Source organism: Nylanderia fulva, unplaced genomic scaffold (assembly GCF_048542155.1).
Source record: "Nylanderia fulva isolate GAGA-0341 unplaced genomic scaffold, ASM4854215v1 Scaffold6, whole genome shotgun sequence".
NCBI classification, from domain to species: Eukaryota; Metazoa; Arthropoda; class Insecta; order Hymenoptera; family Formicidae; genus Nylanderia; species Nylanderia fulva.
Genome location: NW_028190698.1, coordinates 1172534 through 1187124, shown reverse-complemented (window position 1 = coordinate 1187124; position 14591 = coordinate 1172534). Strand labels below are relative to the sequence as shown.

Sequence of the window (14591 nt, the reverse complement as noted above, 5' to 3'; positions counted from 1 at the left end):
TCAAGATCAAGACGCACTCCCTCTCTCTCGTCACGATAAATAGGTATTGTACAAAAAATTTCTTAATTAAAACAGTATTGTGCGATAATATTAAACATAGTGAAGCATGTGAAATGTAGTTGTAAAGCACAATGCGTAGAATATTTCGATCAAAGCAATATTACGACTCGTAAGCAAGTGATACGGAATAGTGTTTCGCGTGCAACGACAACGACACGACAGGATCTTCATACACCTATTGCTAGATTACATTTTTTTCTGAAAAATACATCATCTATTTATAATATATCATCTATTTATTTATTAATATCGATGTGACAAACACATCTCTTTCCGCGAATTTCTGTTTCCAATTTGTCTTTATCGAAATTTAAATGCGCGCACGATTTAAATAAAATCCCTAGAAAATGTATTTTCTTATTGGATATCAAAGAGTTGCGTACTGGACGTCAGAAGGATGAAAACACTGTTTTTTTAGGTAATTTTCGGAACACACCGATATTATTAAAAATGCGAACCGTTTGTGAAAACAAATGTGAAAGTGCAAGTAATTAGCATAATTGGCTATTATGTTGTCATTTTACGAGAGGACATTTCGTTTGAATAATTTCTGTTCGTAGTTTATGCCCAACTTAATATTATGTAACGATTATATTATCGATTGGTTGTTTTAACCCTTGAAAAATTGTGATGCTTGTTTTACGCGGACTCCAGAACTCGAATTCTCTCGTCGTGTTGGGAGGCTTCGCTTTATGTCTTTTATTTATGATTCAAATGAAGCAAATCTACACTAATAATCAAAAATATAACAGATACTTGAGCTACAAACAATATGTGAGTTTTCTATGTATTTGTATCAATATTAATAATCACTGTATAGCTGAAATTGTTTCTTTACTTAAATTCATTTTAGATAATTTATGTACAGAAAATTTATTTATAATTTGATGTATCATATATCTTAATACTCTATATATTTTCTATATATGTGGGTATTATTTTATCTTTTTAAATATTTTCTATATATCACATGATACATGAAATTATAAATAAAATTCTGTCCTGAATTTTATCACAAATGTTTCATAAACATATTATTCATAAAGTTACATTACTTGATAATATAATTTTGAAAATGGAGGAACATGATTGATTGTATGTTTCTAGATGAATGAAATAGCGACAGAATTGAAGACAGTGGTTAAATCTATAAACAAATCATCGACTTATGTTCGTCAATTAAATGAGATGCTTTCCAAGTATCGAGACAGAGAGTCAAAGAATATCTCAATGTCAAGAATTTCATCTTAAATATTTTAAGGTAAAAAAATATTTATATATGAAATTATACAAATTATAAAAATTTATTTTTGTTTTCTTACATTAATTATTTCAATTTCTTATACCAAAATTAACTAAATATTTGCAGATTATTGCAAAAACTTATATTACATTGTATATTAAATTACAACATTGTTATTTATTTTAATTATTACATTCTTATTATTTCTTATTTAAATAATTATAAGATTATATTGAATATTCTATTTACTTTGACTATTTGTTACTATTTGTTCATAAAATGCATATTACAGTATAAAATTGTAAAAAAAGAAAAGTAATGTATGAGAATTATTGATAAATATTAGGAAAATTTCAATCATCGAAATTGTACAATGGCATGCATTGAGCATTATGTTTGTAAGGTCCAGCATCCTCCAAAACACCATTTGGTGCACATAACCATGGATCTTTTGTTATTCTCAGCCAATTATGCAATCTTTCTTGAAGTTCAATAAATATGCTCTAAAAGTGTAATAATGTATTAACTATCTATTATTAAGAAAAACTTTCTAATTAATTTAATTATAATTATATACTACCTTTGCAGTCGATTTTGAAGCTATATTGTTTAGTTCTTCTGGATCATATTTTAAATCGTATAATTCCCACTCTGGTCTTTCATAATATTTCTTTAACGTTTTATACCATGATAGAGGTTGATGAGTCTGTGTTCTATTTAGAATATCCTGTACAAATAATACACTGATACAAACAACTTGTAAATATTACTTATATTAAAACAACTTGTATGCTCCAATTATAGAAATAATGGCATTTTCTCTTTTTCAGATTACCTGGAAGGTCGGTGATACATAAAAGTCCTGATCGATAAGAAATGGCATTCTGTAGTTGATGTTATGTATAAGTTTATAGCGTTTGGTCCTAATTGTACGCATGGGATAGTACATGGTAACTTCATGGTGAGTTTGACTCGCAAAAATCGCTGTATTATTTTCTATAGGTTCTGTACGATATATTCATTATTTTACAGTATAATTTTTTTAACAGAAGACACTATGTGTGTATTGCATTCAATATATGCATACATAAATCTATACCTTCAAGAAGTAGTGGCAGAAGCGACTTGCCGGTAAGGTGTGGAGAAGACACTTTATTGGAGTGTAACGAGTAATCCATGTAAGTTACATTGAACCAATCTAATATTGTCGGTACTATATCCAGCAAAGAAGTCATACTGTATGTTACACTGTTCTTTCTGTGACCATGAATCGGTGATGAAATCATCATAGGTTCAGCCATACCTTCAAAATTTTTATTCTTGCATGTATTATAGCTTTATAGTCAAATCATCTCTGAATATTTTAAATCTTTAAATATTATATTATTTCTATTTTTTTCATCTATTGTACGGTTTATGAAATTAAATGTTTAGAAGAAGACATAAATAACAAAAAACATTGCTGAATATAACTGAGGTTTACATTAAAACATTTATGATAATAGTATCAATACTTGAAAATTGTTTCAAAATATCACTTGACTATTTTGTTCTCACTCTTTCCATTGCCTCTCATAATATAATTAATTAAATTTACAAACCTGGATCGTATAAATTAGTGCGACCATTTGGAAAAGGTACGCCATTATCGGACGTGTAAATTACCAATGTGTTATCCTTGAATCCTGCGTTTTTCAATTCTTCAAGAACTAGGCCAACACCTAAAAAAAATTACATTCTTATAAAATTTAATTTAATAAATTTCCTTTTAATCTTCATCTTTAAATATAAATTTGAATTTTTGTATATTTAATATGCTAAGATTACCTTTGTCCAAACGAGATATTGTTGTATACTGGGCAGCAATATCTCTTCTAGCAGCTTCGGTATTTTGAACATAATAGGGTACTTTAACTTGCTCCCATTGATAATATATTGGATTCCAATCAGGAATTGTACCCATTCCGACATCACCATTACCAAATTTCTCACAAAAATTGCCATATTCGGGATGAGTATGACCAACGATGTGGATCATGGAAAGCAACATATAAAAAGAACGGTCTGCAAAAATTTTAATATAGTTAAAAGAATATTGTGCAAAATATCTTGTAATGAAGATTTTTATACTCACACACACACACAAGATTTGGTTTATAGCATGCAATAGCATAAAATATTAAATTATATATAATAATATAATTATTATACATAATACATAATAATATAAAAAAGACATGCATTATATTTATATCATTTTATTTTATAACAGTTTGAAAACATGGGCTATATCTGGAATACTATCACTTACTGTGTTTTATTCTGAACTGAAAGAAATTCACGGACTAACAGCTTTATATAAGTAATATTACGACCTACTTGAAGAATAGAATGATTCTCTTCTGTATATGCAAAATCAAATGGGTAAACGTCACTCGGACCTACATGCTTTTTGCCAATGATTCCTGCACAAAGAAAATAAGCAACATGACAATAATATATTTAATATACACTTATTATTCATGATTATTGTTTTACCTGTTCGTATATTGCTTCTCTTTAATATTTTTGGTAAACTTTGAACATCATCAAAAGAATTAAAGTGATGAATTCCATGATGAAGACCATACATTCCATTCTGATGACTTGGTAATCCAGTTAATATTGCAGAGCGACTATAAATTGAAAATTCAAGAGATTCTATATGCTCATAATAATAATTTTTATATAATAATTAGATTAAATTTTTAACTGTAAAATATACCTTGGGGAACAGCTACTAACTGATGTGTATGCATTATTGAATAATAGACTCTCTTTTGCTAACTTATCCAAATTAGGACTTTGACAGATTTTATTTAAGTAGGATCGCATTTCAAATCCTGCGTCATCAGCTGTGAATTATATATATATATAAATTATTTTAAACAAGTGTGTGTGTGTGTCTGATCTTAATTATAGACAAATTATAAATTAACTAAATCTACTTTTGTAGCTCTAACTTCAAAATTAATTGTATAAATGTCTATATAATTTCTCATGCTATTAGAGAAAACTAAAAAGCTTTATAATTCCTATTGTTGTCAATATTCCTTTTCTTATATTTTTAAATATATAATTCTAATATTTAAATTCTTATATATTTTTAAAAATATTTTAATTTTTTTTATATAAAACTGTAATTAAAAAAAAGTAAATGTCAAACATTACCCAGCAACAAGAGAACATTTTTTGGAGCTGAGTCAGCATCTCCACGAGTATTATATAATGTCAATAAGATAATACACAAAAGACACAATGATTTATTTAAAGAGATGTTCTGTGACATTTCGCAGTACTTGTTGACATATGTTATGTATGATGTATACATACATATATATATATATATATGTTTGTGAATGGCATATATGAAATACACGTGTAATTGTTGCCAATGTGGCCGATCAAAAATATTCTGCTGTTCTAAAATAAAATAAATAAAAAATGTGAGGATGAATAATTATCTTCGCATTTAATTTTGCCGCGTCCGAGAACCCATTAAAAGCGAAGATAATAAAATATTGACATCTTTGATTGGTTCTTTAAATTTGATTTTTTCTTGTTATTCGATTGGTACACAAACACTTGCATTACAGCGACATTTGTGTGATACATCGAATCAGCCACGTAAACGTGCATGTTTGTCTTTTTTGTTTTTCTTTTATTTTGTTTAAAATTTCGTAGAACATCGTTAATTATACATAAACTAGGTATATTTAAAATCTTTAGCTGTCCAAAATTGATTAAAAAATGATTCCTTTGCACGAATAAAATGTCATTGTCATTGCATTTTCATTAAAATGATTAGATGCACACTCGTTATTTGTTTTGGCGATACGTTCTCGTATTTTTCAAATTTAATTAATTATGATTACAAACATGTATTCGTTTAATTACAATAAAAATGTAATCTTATCTATAGCTCGACAAAACATTGATATTTAAGGTTAGAGCGAGTAGCAAAGTTCACTATACTATAGTATAGATTCCCTTTAAAAAATTAGTGGGGAGAAATAGATGGAAGAGGGATTATCAATCTGTGTATGTGTGTTTCTGACTAATCAGCCTCGACACGTGACTTGATATTCTGTTTTTCGATAATCTTTTTATCTTCATATCAAAGTGGCATTGTTTTTCATAAAAGAAGAAACTTTTGTCTGAAAATAGTTATTATAATTTTAAAAATTTGTTCACACGGTTATTTCGTTCCGTATGCAATCTATGTAACTTATCCACGTGGAAACGAATGATTCTCTTTGTAACTAAAGTGACAATATGTGTTTCAGAATCCTTGGGTGTTAAAACAAAATACTGCATCATGTCAAAAAAAATTATATGCCTGTTTGATGTTGATGGTACACTCACCGAACCACGACAGGTATATTATAAATATTGTACTTTCGTATATATTTAATTATTATTATTTTTTAACATAAAAGTATCTTTCTACTTTTAAATACTATAATTAACATATTTTGCATTTTTATCTCCTTTACTTTTCTAATAAAATTTGTTTGTTTTCCATAGCCAATCAGTTCGAGCGTTGAGAAATTTATCCTGGAGACTGTGAAAAAAGAATTTGATATTGCAGTGGTCGGAGGATCTGATTTAAACAAAATAAAAGAACAATTAGGTTGTGAAAATCTATTTGAAAAGTACAAATATGTCTTTGCAGAAAATGGACTTGTCGCATTCAAGGATGGTAAAACTCTACCATCGCAAGTAAGTAATCAAAGTAAGTGATTATATTGAGGAATAATTTTAAATTAATTATGTATATTTTTTATTCACATCCACGCACGCTCATGAATACATACATATGTATATATTTTTTTTATTTTAGTCAATCCAGGATGTACTGGGAGAGGATGATCTGCAGGATTTTATAAATTTTGTCTTACGATACATATCTGAATTAAACTTGCCATTTAAACGTGGCACGTTTGTGGAATTTCGTACAGGCATGATAAATATTTCACCAACAGGACGAAATTCCAGCAAGAAAGAACGCGAGCAGTTTTATGAATATGATTGTGAACATCATATCCGTGAGAAATTTATACAAGCCCTTAAAAAAGAGTTTCCTGATTTGGCTCTGACCTACAGTATCGGTAAGTAATTTATATAAAATCAATATATATAGTAAATTTAATTTAATTAGTAATTATTAACAGTTAATTTGATAATGTAACGACATTTATTAAATTATTTCAATTATTGTCGTTCATTATTTTTGTTAGGTACAAATATTTTTTACAAACTTCAGAAATATCATATAATAACGATTAAAATTAGTATTAGATATATAAATACTTTAGCAAACGAATACTTTTTTTTTAAGGAGGGCAAATCTCTTTTGATGTTTTTCCTATCGGTTGGGATAAAACATATTGCTTGCGTCATATTCAGGGATATGATGAAATACATTTCTTCGGTGATAAAACAGCTGAGGGTGGTAACGATCACGAAATTTACGAAAGTGATTTGACGATAGGACATCGCGTCACTTGTCCCAAAGATACAATAAATCAATTGAACGTCCTTATGACACTCGTAAAAGAGAATAGAGAAAAAGAGCAGCTTGGTGTTCCACTACAATGTGTCTGATAAGTCTAAGAATAACAATAGTTTTCTAGATCAAGATAAAAATTTATATTTTCAATACATAATATAATATATGCGTAAATTCGTTTCTCTTTTTTTCAATTTTTTTTGTAATATTCCTGATGATAAGAATGTAAAGTATTTAATTGTTATATATTTTTAGATGAAGGTTCGATGTTTTAAAAATTTGATGTTTTTTATGCACATTTAAAAATATATTTCTACATGTTCTCTACACATGTTCTTTTATGAGGTTTTCTTATCCTCTGAATACAAAAATCCCCCGAAATACAAAAATTAAAATAATTAAATTTTAAAAATGTTTTAATGTTCGATATTAATAGCAATTTTTTTGTATTTCCGGGAGATAAAATTTACACGCGCAAGTCTCGTACATACATACACCATCACACACATCCTAATGCATTACATAATATAATATATTCGCAATTCGTTTTTCGAAAACAATAACAATATTAACAAAAAAATATAAGAACGTTACGATATTGGAAAATCTACAACGGCGTAGAATATTTCCGTTATATACTATATAAAAGGCACCTTTATTTCATTAGCATATGCAAATGTACTAGGCATTATGCAAGGTTAATATTGCATCCGCATCTGTTACGCAGGTTGCATAAAAAACATAAACGTTACCTTTTTATCTCTCTAAATAGTTTTCGTTACGTAAGTTTCGATTTTTCACGTCAACACGGTTCGAAAATATGTTAAGTATATCACAAAATCGATTTAGGAAAACGTTTATACATATATATTGTAAAAAAAGCTCATATAAAATTCCTTTCGTTCATATGTAAAATTAAGCATTCGTTGTTTGTTCGATAATGCCGTGATTTTTTGCTTATTTTCCTTGATAAACAGGTTCACGTTTTGCCACGAAAGCGGCAAGTCCTTCGAGTCTGTCTTGAGTATCCACAATCTTACTGTAGCACTGTTTCTCCAGCTCCAGACCGTCTTTCAAAGGCACTTCTGAGCCCTTGGATATAGCCACTTTTGCCCATCTAAGCGATAATGCATGATGCTTAAAATCATTTCTAGATATAAATATTTTATCAGAGAATAATTATGAAAGTTGTAAGTATAGAGAACTCGAGTGTTGGATAAAAAAATTGTATTACTCGCATTCGGAAGATAAGCATGTGGTGTGATGTGTATTATGTAATACACATTAATTATCGGCATGATCGCATCAGTTCAATTCTGAGCAATCGCTGCATTTAAATGCTTGTTTTTTTTTTTTTTTTTACGAAGAAACTATGTATTATTATTGCACAAGAAATAATTTCATTCTCTCTGTAATTTTTTCTATTTTTCTACTGTTTATACTATTGAATTATTTTATTTTTTCTGGTTTTTACTAATATTAAATATTTTCTCTTGTATAATTTTGAACAAAATTATATGTTTTAGATTATTTTGGAATTGAACAGCTTACCTAATGCTAATAGGACCTTTGGTTAAAATTTCTCTCGCGATAGAGAGTGCCATTTGGTAAGCGGCATCGCCAGTCTTATTTTGCGGAACCGTCTCGTTCACGAGACCGATCATGCTTGCTTGCTCGCCGTTCAGAACCCGGGCCGTGTAAATCAACTCCTTAGCCTTGGCCACTCCGATTATCCTTGGAAGTCTCTGCGTACCACCGGCACCGGGTATTATGGCCAAGTTGGTCTCCACGAGACCCATAGAGGCCTCCGCAGAAGCGATCCTGATGTCGGTTGCCAACGCGAGTTCCAGTCCTCCACCCAGCGCGGCACCATCGATAGCCGATATCACCGGAGTCGGTAGGTTCTCCACCTTGGTGGTGAGATCTCTGAGGGAGGATACGAAATTCGGCACCTCGGATGGGTCCATTCTCATTCTCTCTCGCAGATCGGCCCCAGCGCAGAATACTTTCGGGACTAGGCTGCGTATGATCAGCACTCGCAGTTTGTCGTTCTGCTTGATGCTGTCCAACGCCTTGGTCAACTGTTCAACCAAGACCTGTCCCAACGAATTACGAGCGGTCGGTCTGTTCAGTCCTAGTACAGCGATGCCATTGTCCTTCCCATCCAAATAATTAACGATCACTTCTCTCGCTTCGTCCTTGGGACTTGGCATCGCGCTTGTAGTCAACGTTCTTGCAGCACAAGCGCAAAAGTGATGAAGAGTGCTGGTGACTCTGACGCTCGCCATCAACGAAACCATTGTGGAGTAGTGTTTCTCTCTTTAAAATGGGAAATGAAAAAATTCTTGATAAGGTACTTGATAACATATATTTGAAATAGTTCGTTTTAGTAGTTAGTTCTCTCTTTCTCTCTACATAACTATTAAATTATATATATATATATATATATATATATATATATATAAATATATTAATTTATATGTATATATATTAAATTTTAATATTTTACATATACGTATTTTGACTTTTCTGTTCTCCTTAAGAGAGTACAAATATGAGTTCTCCAAGAGGACTTACTTACAAACACAAGAGACCGGTTTTTCGACTCTCGCCGCAGCACGTAGTCGTGAAAAAAATCTACGACGTCGTTATCCTTGATCCTATTTCGGGATTACGATGCAGCAGGAGCATCCAAAGCGCTCGAATATATATATTGTGTATATATATGTTGCGCGCGCGCGCACGTGCGCATACATGCGAAGCACGAAAAATGTTCGTAAAAATATTCAATTCTCGTGAACGTGAATCGTATGAGAATATTATCGCGCTGCAGGCTTGGACTTTATGCACCCCCGTCACCGTGACGCGACGCGACGTTACAACATCGACGCGATGTGACAAGGCGGAGACGGAAGTGGTAGGGATGGCCGAAGAAAGTTCGCCGCGAAAGCGGAGCGAGAAATCTCTCTCTCTCCGAGTGGCGTCGCGTCAACGTCGCGGCGACGACTATTTGCTCTCGCCGCGAAAGCAAACAACGTGAACGTGCGCACGTGTCGGTGCGCGAAACGTGAAAAACAAAATGCGCGCGCAGCCCGCGCATGCGCGTCGAGCGGCTCTTTCGAATGAGAGAGGATCCTTCGACCGTGTGTGCGTGCGTGTTTTCTTCCTCCTTTAAATTATAATCTTTTTCGCAGAAATATCGCAATGTAAAAAGGAGCGTTCGAGAATGGAAGATTAGCAGAGATGTATTCTCGGTGACAAAGTGTGCGTGTGTGTGATTATGCAGAGATGATGATATACCTTGCGCCGATGACAAGGAGGAGTCGCATCACGAACTACAGATTTATTGCAGGTAAATCGTGCATAATGGTTAAACAAATATAGTATAGCCGTAATGTATTCCGGTGAAAACATTTGTATGTAAATCTGTGTTTATTCTTGGCAGCGATGACAAAGCGCTGATCGTATAACAAGAGAATAAGATATATAACCTTATTGTGCTTTTATATATATATATATATATATATATATATATATATATATATATATAAAATAGTTTTGTGTTTATATATGATTAAAAGTTATATATAAATCTTTTTTAACTAATTCTTGGCTAGTATAGACACATGATGCAATATAAAAAATTAAAAAATGTTAAATAATACTTTAAGAGTTCTCTCTCATGTATATATTTAATTTATAAAAATTATATACTTTATTATAATTGCCAAAAAATATGGTCTATTTTAAACATATATATATATATATATATATATACATGTAAATACAATATTTTCATAAAGAATATTGCACATCAATAATATATATCATATTGTACTTTAAATAATGTACAGTATAATTTTTGTTATATAATAAGATTCAACAAAGTACAATTTTTCTCGTAATGAAATTAAAGAAATCTTCTATTAATGTTATCTTGCATCATGTGTGTATATATATTGTCAATAGAAAGCACGATAAATGTGACAATATTCGATAAACATGTTGAATATAGGACTTATCTAATTTTTACTGAGATATTTGCAAAGTGCACATCTTATCTGAAGTGCATACATGTTACATTTCAATAGTACATACATGTTACATTTCAATAGTACAGAATTTATATATATATATATATGTATGTATGTCTGTATGTACAGTATGTACACACACATAGGTACACATTTTTTCACATTCCAAATTATACAGTTTAAAGTGCAAGTTTATATTTATATATGATAGATATTTAAAAAATATTAATCGCAATTTATTTTATTTTCATATATATGAACAAAATTTGACAAATATATACATTTAAAAGAGAAAAATAACTTTATTTGATCAAATAAATTTTAAAGATTCATATACTTTCCAAGAAATCATTTCTCTTTCCTGTTTTTCTCTTTCTTAGTTTATATTTAGATTTCAAAATATTTGTTTGAATTGTTTAACTGCACACAAGAAATGCGTCTTCATGTAAAATAATAATTTGCACATTATAATAACACATTATAATTTATTTATGCATATAACGAGCCACTTTAAAAATTGCTATTCATAATTTTTAACATAATAAATTATCAATTCATGAATTGTACTTTAGAAATGTAGGTGCACTTTAGACATGTACGGTTTTTTATTGAATTTGGGATACATTTGTCTTGTTTAAATATGGAAAAATTTAAAAATACATCTCGATAATGTAACTTTACTGCGCGATATTTTTAAACAAGTCAAATTATTGGCTAATTAAAACGCGAGGCAGATCGTACAAGCTGTTATGTTTTTCGAAACATAATTCGACGTTGCGCAATAAAGCGATTGTAAACAGTAGCACGCTGTAAGTAGACGTTAAATTTTGCATACTGTTTATGCACACAGTGACCTTGTTACCTATTGGCGTGGCGAGACTCAAAGAAACAATAGATTTTAACTTTATTATCTCTCTAAATATGACAAGTATTAAACAATGCCAGACGCAATCATTTTTCTACGAATAATTAAACAATTATCGAATAATTAAACAATTATTGATCCTGCCAATTAATCAATTTTCGCGTCGATTATAAGAGTACCGAGATGATGACTATTTATCGAAAGTATCTCGCAAGATGGTTTTTATTTCGAATAAGAAACAAAGCAATTATGGATAATAGTTAAAATATAAATAATTGTTAAAATATAATGATTTTTTGCAATATTTAGGTTGATAAAAAATTATTTCTTTTATGCTTACAATTAGATTCGAATATATTTTTCTCGTATTTTGAGTAATTTGTTAATTTTTGTTTAATGGATTGAAAAAGCACAGAAAATGAAAATGGAAATACAAGAAATTAATGTACTTTGGATAGATTTTGCTACGTGCAAAACATGATTCCTTAATCGATTATGTGCTAACTAAATGTTTCAAATCTATCAATTTTGAAGCTCATTTTGTGTAGACATAATTAAACAATTAGATACAGATGTCAGAGCTTGTTAATATATAATATGTATAAATAATTATAATGTGTTCAAATTTTACATGAAGTTATTTCTAAAAATCTGGTGCAAATCGAAAAATTCGCAAAAGATTTCAAAAATTAACTTTTGTAAGAGAAAAATATAAATATACAAAAGAAAAGAGAATAATTATTCTGAGAGTATAAATTTTTAGAATCATGATTTTATTAATTAAAGTTATCAAATATTTAAATGCACATTATTTAAAAATTTGCTAATAATGTAGATTATACTATATTATTAATATTTTTATATCGCATTATTTTTTAAAGTGACAATAATTTAAATTTTTTCCATTTATTAAATAGAAAATGTGGGTGTTAAAGAATAAATGTACATTATTCGTATATATAATATATATATATATATATATATATTCTGTATTCTAAGATTCTGGCAACAGATGGTTTCTGTTTGCAACTTAATCAAACAGAACGACCTAACTCATATAATGGCTTGCGCCTACATATTTTAATATTTAACCACATTCCTAGAGACATATGTCAGACTTTCTGAAGGCAAATTACAAGCTATGCGACAAATAAATAAATAATAAATAATAAATAAAAAAATACAATCGCCTGAAATTGGTCCAACATGAAATCCGTAAAATATAGGATGTCCCTCTTCCATTGTATAAGTGTATACTTAACAATATCCTTCTACATAGCCTTAAATTAAGACTTTATTGAAATAAAGCTCACTTAAAATGAATTAGAAAATATTTCACTTGTGGGAATTTAAGTCTAAAGTGAGAAGCTTTATTTTATTTACTCGAAACAATTATAAGTGCTATTTTTTACGAAGAAAATTCACTCTTGGATCGACCAAATAAATTAATTACTAATTATTAATAAATTATTAATATTATTATTATTCATTATTAATCAATTATTCGAAAATAATAGTGTGGAAGTGGGACACCTCTTACGTATACCTCTTCGTTACTTTCTCTCGCGTTGCTTCTCGTTTCGCGTTATTTCGCGAGCGAAGGAAGAGGCGCGCCGTTTAATGCGAATTAGTTGTACATTCAAAGTTAAACGGCATAGTAATTTTCACAATTCGATAATCAATGGTATACATGTATCATTAAAAATGATCGCACACAGCAATCGTGCGTTGCGCTCGATCTTCACGATACTTTGATGGCGAATATCGGCGGTTTCAGTTGGACCAAAGAGTAGATGTAGCTTTCAAGCTGCAGGCGCAACAGGCGGCGGTCGAAGCATCGACCTGGTGGCCGAAGAGAGTTTCTGCGACACCAAATGCGCGATATGCGACGATCTCTTCCATACGAATTCTCGCGTTCTATCGTGATCGTTCTGGCTTTCCACCCGAACCTGAAGAAATATTTTATTTAATATAAATACAGCGTTTTCTTTTTTCGTGAAATATACGAAAAAGATAGCTACTATTTAGATGCTACTATACTTTCGACACTTTACAATAATATACATATTATGTTCACAAAGAGAATTTTCTTTTAGAATTTACCCTGAAAATCATGGTAATTGTGGGACAACATATTTTATTGGAAGAATTTTATGAGACTTCTCTGAATAATATTTATCACAATAAAAAAATTAATATCTACCACAATAAGATATAAAATATGATATGAAGATATAAAATATGTTCGATCAATTCTACTCTGTACATATTAATATTTTTTATTGTGGTAAATATTAATCAGAGAATCTCTTATAAAATTATTCCAATATTGTCTCACGATTACATGGATTTTCAAGATAAATTCCAAGAGAAAATTCTCTCCGTGTTGATTTATATTTCAAGTTGATTTACGTGAATGAAAAGTGGCGTTTTTTATTAAATTAAATATGATAAATATTTTCAATTTTATTTATATATTTGACTATATGTGCATAATACTAATATGCATTAATTACATAACACCCCCGGCTTGATAAAGCCAAATTTCTAAGAAACAAAAGGTCACATACGTGTGTGTATATGTGTATAAAATTGAACAATTCTTTTGTAGCGATAAACTAAAAATATGAAGAAAAATAGTATTTACTTTCATTAGGATAATTTTATCAAGATGTTGACAGTTCAATATACAAAATATTTCAAGTTTCTCATTAATATTATTTACAAGTAAAATTTATTCAAATTAGAACGACTATAGAATTTATCAAGAATTGAATGTAATCTCGTACAAAAAGTAGCAATTCTGCATAAAAAATAACATCATTAACAGTCGTAGAA

General features: G+C 29.8%; 4 protein-coding genes and 1 long non-coding RNA gene across 15 annotated transcripts in view; 2 read left to right on the top strand and 3 right to left on the bottom strand.

Moving 5' to 3' along the window:
• The first annotated feature begins 25 nt into the window (after positions 1-25).
• Pmm2 (phosphomannomutase) lies at positions 26-7183 on the top strand. 9 transcript variants are annotated; one of them, XM_085487856.1, is made up of 8 exons: positions 26-43; positions 1168-1321; positions 2134-2264; positions 2353-2481; positions 5629-5720; positions 5870-6064; positions 6186-6453; positions 6684-7183. In XM_085487856.1, the coding sequence occupies exons 5-8, from the start codon at positions 5661-5663 to the stop codon at positions 6947-6949; spliced, it is 789 nt and encodes a 262-aa protein (XP_085343982.1). In that variant the 5' UTR covers positions 26-43; positions 1168-1321; positions 2134-2264; positions 2353-2481; positions 5629-5660; the 3' UTR covers positions 6950-7183. The 9 variants fall into 9 exon arrangements, with proteins under 9 accessions (XP_085343982.1, XP_085343980.1, XP_085343981.1 ...); XM_085487854.1 differs by lacking the exon at positions 26-43 and adding an exon at positions 495-834; XM_085487855.1 differs by lacking the exon at positions 26-43 and adding an exon at positions 495-834 and having other exon boundaries at positions 2336-2481.
• Positions 1468-5297, bottom strand: Sgsh (N-sulfoglucosamine sulfohydrolase). Its single transcript, XM_085487852.1, is given in 12 exon segments — positions 1468-1806; positions 1884-2030; positions 2139-2308; positions 2403-2606; positions 2905-3024; positions 3131-3327; positions 3329-3367; positions 3615-3768; positions 3842-3978; positions 4068-4197; positions 4514-4765; positions 5240-5297. Coding segments are annotated over 11 exon segments (1608 nt in total). The 5' UTR covers positions 4674-4765; positions 5240-5297; the 3' UTR covers positions 1468-1656.
• Positions 5972-9872, bottom strand: LOC114939811 (methylglutaconyl-CoA hydratase, mitochondrial). 2 transcript variants are annotated; one of them, XM_029314248.2, is made up of 3 exons: positions 9432-9872; positions 8406-9173; positions 5972-7971 (listed from the first exon to the last, which is right to left on the bottom strand). In XM_029314248.2, exons 2-3 carry the CDS (start codon positions 9152-9154, stop codon positions 7812-7814), a joined length of 909 nt encoding a protein of 302 aa, XP_029170081.1. In that variant the 5' UTR covers positions 9155-9173; positions 9432-9872; the 3' UTR covers positions 5972-7811. The 2 variants fall into 2 exon arrangements, with proteins under 2 accessions (XP_029170081.1, XP_029170073.1); XM_029314240.2 differs by having other exon boundaries at positions 9436-9872.
• The window catches only part of LOC114939877 (uncharacterized), a 21689-nt gene continuing 14945 nt past the window's right edge, over positions 7848-14591 (top strand). The window contains exons 1-4 of the long non-coding RNA XR_003821356.2: positions 7848-8044; positions 8381-8751; positions 8840-9207; positions 10049-10206. This is a non-coding gene — a long non-coding RNA (uncharacterized LOC114939877). The remainder of the gene's footprint in view (positions 8045-8380; positions 8752-8839; positions 9208-10048; positions 10207-14591) is intronic.
• The window catches only part of LOC114939766 (uncharacterized), a 22523-nt gene continuing 18697 nt past the window's right edge, over positions 10766-14591 (bottom strand). For both annotated transcript variants that reach the window (XM_029314179.2, XM_085487851.1), the window contains one exon: positions 10766-13702. In XM_029314179.2, the coding sequence (XP_029170012.2) occupies positions 13556-13702 (147 nt within the window). In that variant the 3' untranslated portion in view covers positions 10766-13555. The remainder of the gene's footprint in view (positions 13703-14591) is intronic.